Source organism: Gouania willdenowi, chromosome 5 (genome assembly GCF_900634775.1).
Source record: "Gouania willdenowi chromosome 5, fGouWil2.1, whole genome shotgun sequence".
Lineage (NCBI taxonomy): Eukaryota > Metazoa > Chordata > Actinopteri > Blenniiformes > Gobiesocidae > Gouania > Gouania willdenowi.
The window spans coordinates 5,825,484-5,836,930 of NC_041048.1; the positions used below are offsets into that span (position 1 = coordinate 5,825,484).

General features: G+C 37.6%; 1 protein-coding gene across 1 annotated transcript in view; it reads left to right on the plus strand.

Moving 5' to 3' along the window:
* Positions 1–6,319, plus strand: part of arhgef10la (Rho guanine nucleotide exchange factor (GEF) 10-like a) — a 219,087-nt gene extending 212,768 nt beyond the window's left edge. Inside the window, 2 exon segments of the mRNA XM_028446908.1 lie at positions 4,107–4,229; positions 5,527–6,319. Coding sequence (XP_028302709.1) covers positions 4,107–4,229; positions 5,527–6,083 — 680 coding nt within the window. The 3' untranslated portion in view covers positions 6,084–6,319.
* The last annotated feature ends 5,128 nt before the right edge of the window (positions 6,320–11,447 follow it).

An 11,447-nucleotide genomic window follows, 5' to 3' on the forward strand; every position in this document is an offset into this window, starting at 1 on the left:
ACGTGCGTGACTCAGATTTATCTTCTATTGTGACTACCGTACATACAGTACATTTTAAATAAATAATGGCATCTGTTGTTCTTTTGAGTAAACAGTGGTTACCATTAGAGCTTAATGAGCTGTGTGTTTGATGTTCACCCAGAGCAAAGACAGTTGCTCATTGTGAATTCAGTTATTCATTAGTTGCCTACAGACAGAGAAGCTGAAAGAGTGTGACTGAAGAGGCATTTTTAAGGAATTCCACCCGTGGTGTCCATTTTTATTTATATATATATGAAGCAAACGCAGGAGGAGGAAGGATACATCAGGTCCTCAGAAGGATTCCTAATAGTGGACACGTCAGGGATTAACGTTACATCCTAATGCAATTATGAAGTGTTTCTACACTCAGATTTAACAACTTCACTTTTGGAAATCTTAAAACATGTTGTTTTTGCAAAAGACAAATTTCCTCTGTGTCTGTGTAAGACAGTGGTTTCCAACCTTTTTTGGGTCGTGACCCCATTTTGATACCACACATTTCTGGCGACCCCCAAAGACTTCAGTTTTTGTTCATGTTTGATGTTAGATTTATTTATTTGAGGAAGTGAAAGTATAGAATGGAGTTGTTTGAGATTGTTTGTGGTGTTTTAATTTGAAAAAAATAAATACAAAAATATAATTAACATTTTTATCATTATTTAATTATTGAATTAACTATTTAATAATTAAAAAATGTTATACTGTGTTTTTTTAACTAGACTTGTATTTGAATACTGTTGTTCGTAGATTGTGCGTGGTGTTTTATTTTGAAAAAGAATAATAGTTTTAAAAAATTACAAAGATATTATTTTCATTTTTATTGTTTTTAATTATTAATTTTTTATACTATATTTTTTTAACTAGATTTATGTTTTAATACAGTTTGAGATTGTGCGTGGTGTTTTAATTTGAAAAGGAATAATATATTTTTTTTTAATTACAAAAATATAATTTCAATTTTCATTATTTTTCAATTAACTATATATTTATTACATTTTTCTTCTGTATTTTTTTTTTACTAGACTTATATTTGAATACAGTGGTTTGAGATCGTGTGTGGTGTTTTAATTTGAAAAGGATTTTTTTGTATCACAAAAATATGATTTAACTTTTCATTATTATTTCATTAACGACTTAATTATATCATATTTATACTGTATTTCTTCAAACTAGATCAGTTCTTTAATCAATTACTAGACATTTCAGGCACCCCACTTGAATTCCGGGCGACCTCACATGGGGTCATGCCCCCAAGGTTGAAAAACACTGGTGTTTGATGCTTCCTGTGCGGTGTTTATCTGGCTTTGAGCTGCTTCTCGTCACCTCCTGTTCAACCCTGTGATGATTCATCTCAACACTGCAAAATGAATGAATTAAAGACACCATTGGGCCACTCAAGCAGATCATTTTATCTGCGTGTGGCACAGAACAAACATGTAAATAAATACATTTACACATGTGAGTGAGTAACTGAGCATTCATGTTGATGAGTTTTAGTGTAATTCAATTATGTTTTGCATGGATATTGTGGTAAAAAGATAACTGGGCCTCAGTGGGAGCCAAAAGCTGAGGGACCGTAGCAGGGAAAGCAAAACTCCATCCAAAACAAACAAGGTTTTTTTTTTTTTTTTTACCTCCTTTGTTATGTGGAAGAAAAGCATGAGCATGAATACTAACAGCATGCAAATGAAGATAATGCCATGAAAAGCAATGTGCAGAGAATAAATAGTCAACAGGAGTCATGGTGTCAGATGCATCATTAATTACAGTGAGATGAGTAAAGGTTGGCATGATTAACAGATTAATAATCCAACAAGAAAATACTTTCAGTTCTTACTATTGATGCGTTTTGGTTCATTTGCTGCTTAACAAGTTGTTTGTATGTTTTCAGTTCTTTCCTCTTTGTTCAGTGTCCGTGGTTGGAAAAGCTTCAGAAATAGCTTCTTATGTTTGCACCATTGTGTTATTTATTTATTTGTCAGTTAGCAGGGTTACATCAGAATTACAAAAAAATGACAAGAGAAACACAAACGGCAAGAAAATCCCACAAAAGGACGACAAAAACACACAAATTGCAAGAAAATTACACAAAATGACGACAAAAACACACAAATTGCAAGGAAATTACACAAAATGACGACAAAAACACACAAACGGTAACAAAATGAAAACAGAAACACACAAATGGAAACAAAGTTACACAAGTTGCACCAAACATCGTCTGTCAGACTTCATTACAACTCGCTAAGTTAAGCGAGTTGATTCCAGCCAACGTGCGCGCTCTAGTGACAGAGGAGGAGATTACAGCGTCAGACCAATCACAATCAGGGAGAAACAGGAGAGCAACTTACGTCACAATTGAGAAATAATTGTTTAAAATATGAAGAATTAAAATCAATAAAAGCAGAAAGTAATTAATGCAGGAATTGATGAGTTAATGCTTAAATTAGTGAGATTATAAACGAAGAATAAACAGACACTGATCACTTTCACTTTCTCTTTTAACTTGTCTGTGGCTCTGATGCTGCATTCATGCAGATGAACCTACATCATAATGTGGAATATATTTATGTTTTATATTATCTTACAGGACTGAGGTTCTTTGCATCACCCCAGAATACATGAATTAATTAATTATTTATCGGTCTGAAAGTGCCTGATGCACGCAGGCTTTAACTTATTTTACTTTATCAATCCATCAGATAAAAATGTCTATATTTCCTATAGGATGTCATCGGTAAATGTAAGGATTGCATCGATGGCTAAATATTCTCTCTCCTGTCAGAGTCGCATTAGATCCACACAGAGACGTATTCACAATGATTCTCCTTTTATCGGACAGGTCGTGTTCTCAGAGAAATGATTGGTCAGGAGGCGGGACTTTAGTACTCGCAAAGATCCTAGCCAGAACAAAACCTGGTCCCGACCAGGTTAGTCGTTCAGCCTAAGTTAGCGTTGTGATTTAGCTCCGTAAGACGTTAGCGAGCTTCGTACGACAGCACACACTGACTAAATCCTGGAAGTTAAAGAATGTTAAAGAAAATCTAGCTTTGTAGTTTAGGCCCAAAATGACAAACTAAAACGCTCAAATGGCAAAAAACTACACAAAAAGACAACAAAAACTCTCAAACGACTGGCTTTAGGACAAAACAAGAAGACAGTCATCAACATCCCCCACAAAAAAAAACAGAACAAGGGCAATAACTCCAGAAAAAATAATTGCTAGCTTCTCATTTTTGAACTCCATCAAGGTATTGATATTGATTATCCTATCTTAAAGGCTTTCTGAGAAAAACTGTCCTCTTTAACTCGGACAGACGGACGGATGGATGGACGGAGCTCAAACCTATACCACCCTTCCACACTTTGTGGCGGGTGGACAAAAATACCACGATACAAAAAGTCTGCTAGCTTCATGCTAACATCTATGAGAAAACCCATGTATATGCTCATGCTAACATTTACTGTGATCGGCAATGATTTATGTAACACACCGTTTATGCTTAACTTTCCCAAACGCAGTATTAGGAATGTTATCAAACAGTACACTTAAACATACTCACAAGCATATGTTTTTTCAAGCCAAAATTACAAGAACTTAGTTAGTAGAGACCAGTACGCCATGGGCTTTCAAGATGGCGACTTCCGACTACTACGGCAACAGTGGTAGGTCAAAACACATAAAGTCACCCAGAGTAAAAAAAAATGGAACAAGGGCAATAACTCCGGAAACAATATTTGCGAGCTTCTCATTTTCGAACTCCATCAAGGTATTGATACCCTGAAGCCACACACCTAATTTGGTTATCCCATCTTAAACAGTTTCTGAGAAAAGCTGTCCCCTTTAACTCGGACGGACGGACAGACACACGAACGGAGCTCAAACCTATAGTATGGGATCATAATGAAGCAATAAAAAAAGTAACAAAACGTTCTAACTTCATCTCGATGTAACAATCACTTAAAGTTCCTTTCATCACATCAACTTGTCAGTTATTGATTTTAAAACTTGTTGTTGTTTACAGCTATGCTACTCTGTACCCACAGGCTGTGTAAACCTCTATTTTCTGTTTTTTTCCTTGTAGGTCAAACCAGTATTCGAGTCACAAGTCTTCTGATCTGCCAGGGGCTGCTGTGGGTGGGCACGGCCCAGGGCTTAATTATTACTCTTCCAGTGCCTAAACTGGAGGGCATCCCCAAGATAACGGGTAAGCATCACAAGGAAGTCTGAGTGGGATTAAACAGCGTTCTGAAAGGTCAAAGGAGCAGGATGTAATTAATGTCAGCACTGTGTTATTAGGATCACGCTTAATGTTACTGTTGTTACTGTTCAAACGCTGCACATATCTGAGAGGGAATAAAGAGGCTGTTGTTGTTCTCTCTCTTTTTTCTACATTCCCTATCCCACAGTGAGCCAGTTTATTGAAAAATATGGAAAAATATGTAAATGCACAGACATCAATAACTTGTAATAATACCAATGTATCCACAGAATTTGAATAAGTAGCAACAGTTTACCATTAATGACAAACATCCATATTTGAAATGCAGTTTTAATGTTTTCTAATTCATTCTTTGTGATATAACTCTCAGCGCTGATATGTGGTAGGGCTGGGTGATATATTGATATTCAAGATATATTGAGTTTTCTATTTTGGCATCGTCTATATCAATAAATGTATTTTTTATAGCTTATTTTGTATCAAAATACTTGTTTTTGGAGTCACTGCTTTTACTGCTTTTCAGAAAAGCATGAAAAACACAGATGGATTTCTCAGTGTGTCATAACTCAGACCTACACTGGATCACACTACAGAACTCACTCACACGTGATGTTCCTTATAGCAGGGGTTCTCAACCTTGGGGTCAGGACCCCATTTGGGGTTGTGAGTGACTGGAAGGGGGTCGCCAGATGCCTTCAGGAAACAAAGAACATTTTCTGAACAAATTCTTGCTTATTTTTACTTTTTTTTTCAACTACACTGAACTTTTCATATTTTAACCTATTTTCATCACTTTTTCTTGCCATATTTTTTCTCCTTTTAATGCATTTCTGCTACGTTACTCCCATTTCGAGACATTTTCAGCACTTATAAACCCACTTTTTGGTTACTTTTAGCCCATTTTATTTTGGATCAAAACAAGGATTTAAGATGACTATTTTATGGCCCAAATAATAACAAACTTCCTGAATAACAGTGGATATTATTCAAATAAATAAATGTGGTTATCACAGATTCATAGAACAATGGACCATCATGTTGCTGACTTTATGGATGGGTCCCATAAATCTTTCCCCTTTATTCCCCCTGATAGATGACCCTGTCTCCACATGACTGTTCTTCAATGTTTATGTCTGTGTTCAACCACCTTCAGCTACAGTGGGGGTCCCTGGTCTGAAAAGATTGAGAACCACTGCCTTATAGGAGAAAAAGCCAAAAGTGTTTTGGTCCATATCGGCTAGCCCTAATCTGTGGTATTAAGTGTTTCCTCTTCCTGCTCCAGGAAAGGGAATGACCTCCTTCAACGCTCACTGTGGGCCTGTGGACTTCCTGGTGTCCTCTACCAGCTCCCTCTCTCCTGACCTTCTAAAGAGAGACTCTCTGGTCGACAGCCCCGACTCTTCCAACGGGGGCGAAGACCGCAGCGACACTTCCTCCCAGGACTCCCTCCAACAGCAGCAGCAGCCCTACCAGGGGGAGGGGCGGAGCAAAGGTCGCTGCGTGATGCTGCAGTACAAGCTACGCTCCACCTCGGGGCTACCTGGACGCCCGCTAACGGCACTGGGAGACGAGGTGTCCGTCTCCTCCCTGGAGTCGTTGGAACACAGCGTGGAGGACGGATCCATCTACGAGTTCAGCGATGACCCAGATGTGTGGGTTCGAGGGCGTCCTTGCGAGAGGGAAGGGGGCCGCAGGGACAGAGTGATCTCTACGGCGGTTATCTCTGGAGGGAAGGGCTTTCGCAGACTGAAAGGAGCATCAGCAGCAGCGGCTACGAGGACAAGTGGAGAGAGCTTAGAGAACGTTCTGATGGTGTGGCAACTGCCCCTCACAGTGTGACACCAGAACCATCATGGCTACACGGCTCAGCCTCGAATCAAATGCTTAAAGAGTACCTGTAGTGGAGATGTATATGACAAAAAAATGTGTTTAATGTGTTACCAACAAACAAAATATGAGCTCTTTTCTATAAAAAAAAACACATTAAAAGGACTTTTTAGAAGGATTTTATACTTTGGGGCATAAACTTTGGAGAATAGAATAGAATCCTTGTATTGTCATTGCACAAAGTACAACACAATTGCACATGCCCCTCCCAACAACGTTCAAGTACATTTCAAAGATTCAAGTCAAACAGACACTCATACAACATAAGGTACAGTGGACGTCTGTCGGAATAAAAAGTGCATGAGGTATAAAAAGAAGAGCCACCATTTTGGACAGAATAGGACTTTATTGATCAGCCCGGCCTGTCACTTTAAAAAAATGGTGCATTATGGGTGGTAGAGGCGTAACAGGTCTGTTTACATTGTGGGAAGTGTCATTTTTCAGTAGCTTCTTCAGTGATAAAGTGCACAATCCAGGTTGTAGATAAAAAAGATGATAAAATATCACCTTTCTCACCGACTACCTGATGGACAGAGCTGAAATGAGCCATGGGTGAGTAGTTAGGTGTTGGAAATGCAAAAATCTGTCTAGAAACTGAGTGAAAGGATATCCGTTCATTGATGAGATGATGCACCACTACCTCAGCACCTGATGGCGTTCAAAGAATAGGTGAGTTCTCCTTACAGAGTTCCTCATTTAGCCACAAGGGAACAATGTGGTGGGGATGCGGTTAGTGCCATGTGCCATAGTGTCGCCTGTAAGCAGAGACGTAGTAGTGCTCTGAACAAGTACGTTTATCAGCTGCATTGTGAAGGAATTCTGTCGCGACGCATCTAATTTCAGACGTAACTTTGGCTTTGTCCCCATTAGCTTAGCCTATTAGGTTAGCCCATTAGCTTAGCTCACAGATCCCTCTCATAGCAGCGGGGCTTGAAGCGATCCTCGCATATCACCAAATTTCGTCCGAACGGAAACGTTTTGTGTGTGTCCCGTACCGATATTATGGAGCCAACATCACTGACTTAGTGTTGTTATTAGTGACGCAAAGAAATGTTCCTGCATACTTTTTCTCTTGTTGTTGTAACAACACTTACCAATGGAACACTGTTGCCTAGCAACAGCTAACAGGAATCAACGGAAGTGCGTCATATCCTGTCCAAAATGGCGGCTCTCCATAGTTTATGCCCCAAGGTAAATAAATTGTTCTTAAAAGTCCTTTTAATGTTTTTTTTTTTTTTTTTAAATATATGAAAAGGTGCACATACTGTATTTTGTTTATTGGTATCACATTAAACACATTATTTGTTATACACATTTCCACTACAGGTACTCTTTCATTTGAATGTATGCTGAGAAGCCGCTGCCACTGACACAAAGCTTGACATTCCATAATAGAACCTGTGGAACCAACAACAGAAAAGGCAGGATCCTTTGAATGTTCAGCATGTGTTTAGATCCTCACACACAGGAGGGCTCATCGTTTTCAACATTGGTCCATCTTCATGTCTCAGTTTAACCTCATCATCGTTGCCTCTTTCTTTTTTTGTTTTTTTTTTAATCATACGAAAGACTTGAGCGCGCATGGACTGCGTGCCTTTGAAAAGCAGCCTTTATTAAATCAGCTCTCCATTCTTTGAACTGAATCCCATCTGTTTGGATGTAAAAGCTCGGGATTATCAATGTAAACCTTAAGATCGCTTCTCTCAACCCTGGTAATGTGAATCTACCACCCTCTTATTGTTGTTGTTACTACCGTCACAATAATATCTTTATTTTTATTGTCTTTTTCTCAAAATCTTAATGTAGATTTTTATTTTTTATTTTTTTTGCTGGGTACTTTAACATTTTTCTACCTAATAAAGCAGTTGCTGAACTAATTTTTAAAGAACCAAACTTAAAAATATTTATTACAGATTATCACAGGTGAATTTCGGCCCCAGTTCAAGAGCAATACGTCCTCCATTCAGTAAATGGCACATATCCTTGTTTTATTTTATTTTCACCAGTATCTATTAAAAGTAAAGTCTAATGTATGATGTGCATCATCAAAGTGAACTATTCTTTTGATCTTGGTGCAATAATTTCACTTTTCTGTGTTTTAGTTCAGGGACCAAATACCGGTACAGAAAAATAGGAGTTTCAACATTTTCATACCCTAGTTTGCACTTCCATATATAACTGATACATACAGTAGGTAAAGCACCTACAACATCCAAGGAATTCTATCATTTTGAGACCAATTTTTGTGTCATTTAGGACAATTTTGTGCGACTAAGGAATTGCAGGATTTTAGAAAAATGGAGAGTTTTTTTTTTTTTGATAATTGTGATGAGATGTGATGAAAAATGATTGTGTGACATAAGCACAGAGTAAAATAGCCACTGCAAATGTTATGAAGTTTAATGAAAATCATGATTTTGGAAGGACGGAGATACCTGAAACTGAGTTATTTGGTCATTTACACATTGGATCTTACTTATTTTCTCCTGCGGGCTGGATTGAATTTGAGTGTTTTTGAAGCATAGTTTTTTTTTAAGTTTTTGCAAAAAAAAAAAAAAAAATTCAGTTTTTCAGATGGTTTCACAGCTGAAAATAATACACCATCAGCCATCGGGCAATCAAAATCATATTTGAACTGTCAAGAAAATACAGTAAATAAAATGTTAGCCTAGAAAACATTGTACAGATCAAACATTGACAGATTCATTCGTCATTTTGAGCTTCTGCTCCTCCAGCGGTTTCCCTGCAAGTGGTGCGTCCAAACTCTGAGAATTTCACAGTTTCGCAAAATGAAATTTTTAACACCATATCACTGGGAAGGGTATTGATTTTCTTGATACATCTTCACATTCATATATTTTTTTTACTTACCAGAGTACATCTCACTCATTGGTCCGTCTGGTGTAATAGTGTGATGGCTTATCTTCTAAATTGTCACCAATGGCATGTGGGTTAAAAATAACTTCTGGTCTTAATTAAGAGGTACGTAAAATAAAAGAAAAAAGACTTTTCACTGTGTGTCAGCCAGAGGAAAACCCGAGCATTGGAAAAAGAAACATAGTAGAGCTAGTGATAGATAACAACGCTGGTGAGTGTGAATGCTGCGTAACCTTTTTTATCGCCTGTGGTTTGTGTTGGTACGCCTCTCTGCTAGTCTTTGATGAAATAAAACACTAAGATGGTTCTGACTGTTCTTCAAAGATGTACAAATTGTGTGTTTTTGTGTCTTTTTTTTTTCTTACAAAAACATCACAAGAAAAATAACCATCATCCGTCTAAGGAGGGTGCTTATATTTTTATTGTACAAGTTAGTTAAAAAGTCCACCAAACTTGATCTGTATTCACTGCTTAGCTTTGTTCTAAATGTCGTACTAGTGTACTACTCATACTAGTGTACTACTCATACTAGTGTACTACTCATACTAGCGTACTACTCATACTAGCGTACATCTTATACTAGTGTACTACTCATACTAGCGTACTACTCATACTAGCGTACTACTCATACTAGCGTACTACTCATACTAGTGTACTACTCATACTAGCGTACTACTCATACTAGTGTACATCTTATACTAGTGTACTACTCATACTAGCGTACTACTCATACTAGTGTACTACTCATACTAGCGTACTACTCATACTAGCGTACATCTTATACTAGTGTACTACTCATACTAGCGTACTACTCATACTAGCGTACTACTCATACTAGTGTACTACTCATACTAGCGTACTACTCATACTAGTGTACATCTTATACTAGTGTACTACTCATACTAGCGTACTACTCATACTAGTGTACTACTCATACTAGCGTACTACTCATACTAGCGTACATCTTATACTAGTGTACTACTCATACTAGCGTACTACTCATACTAGCGTACTACTCATACTAGCGTACTACTCATACTAGTGTACTACTCATACTAGCGTACTACTCATACTAGCGTACATCTCATACTAGCGTACTACTCATACTAGTGTACTACTCATACTAGTGTACTACTCATACTAGCGTACTACTCATACTAGTGTACTACTCATACTAGTGTACTACTCATACTAGCGTACTACTCATACTAGCGTACATCTCATACTAGTGTACTACTCATACTAGTGTACTACTCATACTAGTGTACTACTCATGCTAACGTACTACTCATACTAGTGTACTACTCATACTAGCGTACTACTCATACTAGCGTACTACTCATACTAGCGTACATCTCATACTAGCGTACTACTCATACTAGTGTACTACTCATACTAGTGTACTACTCATACTAGCGTACATCTCATACTAGCGTACTACTCATACTAGTGTACTACTCATACTAGTGTACTACTCATACTAGTGTACTACTCATGCTAACGTACTACTCATACTGGCGTACTACTCATACTAGCGTACATCTCATACTAACGTACTACTCATACTAATGTACTACTCATACTAGCGTACTACTCATACTAATGTACTACTCATACTAGCGTACATCTCATACTAACGTACTACTCATACTAATGTACTACTCATACTAGCGTACTACTCATACTAATGTACTACTCATACTAATGTACTACTCATACTAATGTACTACTCATACTAGTGTACTACTCATACTAGCGTACTACTCATACTAGTGTACTACTCATACTAGCGTACTACTCATACTAGTGTACTACTCATACTAACGTATTACTCATACTAAGTCTGATGTCAAAATGAGTATGTAGTGCATTCACATTAGTTAGTATGAAAAAACTGAGTATGCGAGAAATACCCGGATGTATACCGATATTGGGACATTTTTAAGTGTGCACAGTGAGCACACTAATCATACTAAACCGTCCCATGATGCATTGCGAGCGGAATGTAAAATGGTCCTGGGACCAGCTTCAAGCTAAAAATCAAACATCCCCGTTTCAAAATAAAAGCATCTCTTCTTGTCCTACATTCGTTTTTAAACCGTTTTGTAAGTAGCACAATGCTGTTTACGTGACTTTTATGGATCAAATGAGCACATGTTGATATTCCACTTGGTCATTTTCTCACATAAAATGTCTCCAGAACTTTCAAAGGTGTAAAATCAACAGAGATATTCAGCCTTCGTGTGATTCAGGTTTTTGTCGTTGTTGGTTCCAAATGCATCTTGGGAAACTTGGAAGTATACTTACTGGGAATGGTCATCATCCTAATCATAGTATATTCTGTAGTAGACAGTATATACTCACTGGGTTTGTATTGTGTAGTACGGAATATTCCATTTCCAACACAGCCCATATGTACTATTTCATGTCATTTATGAT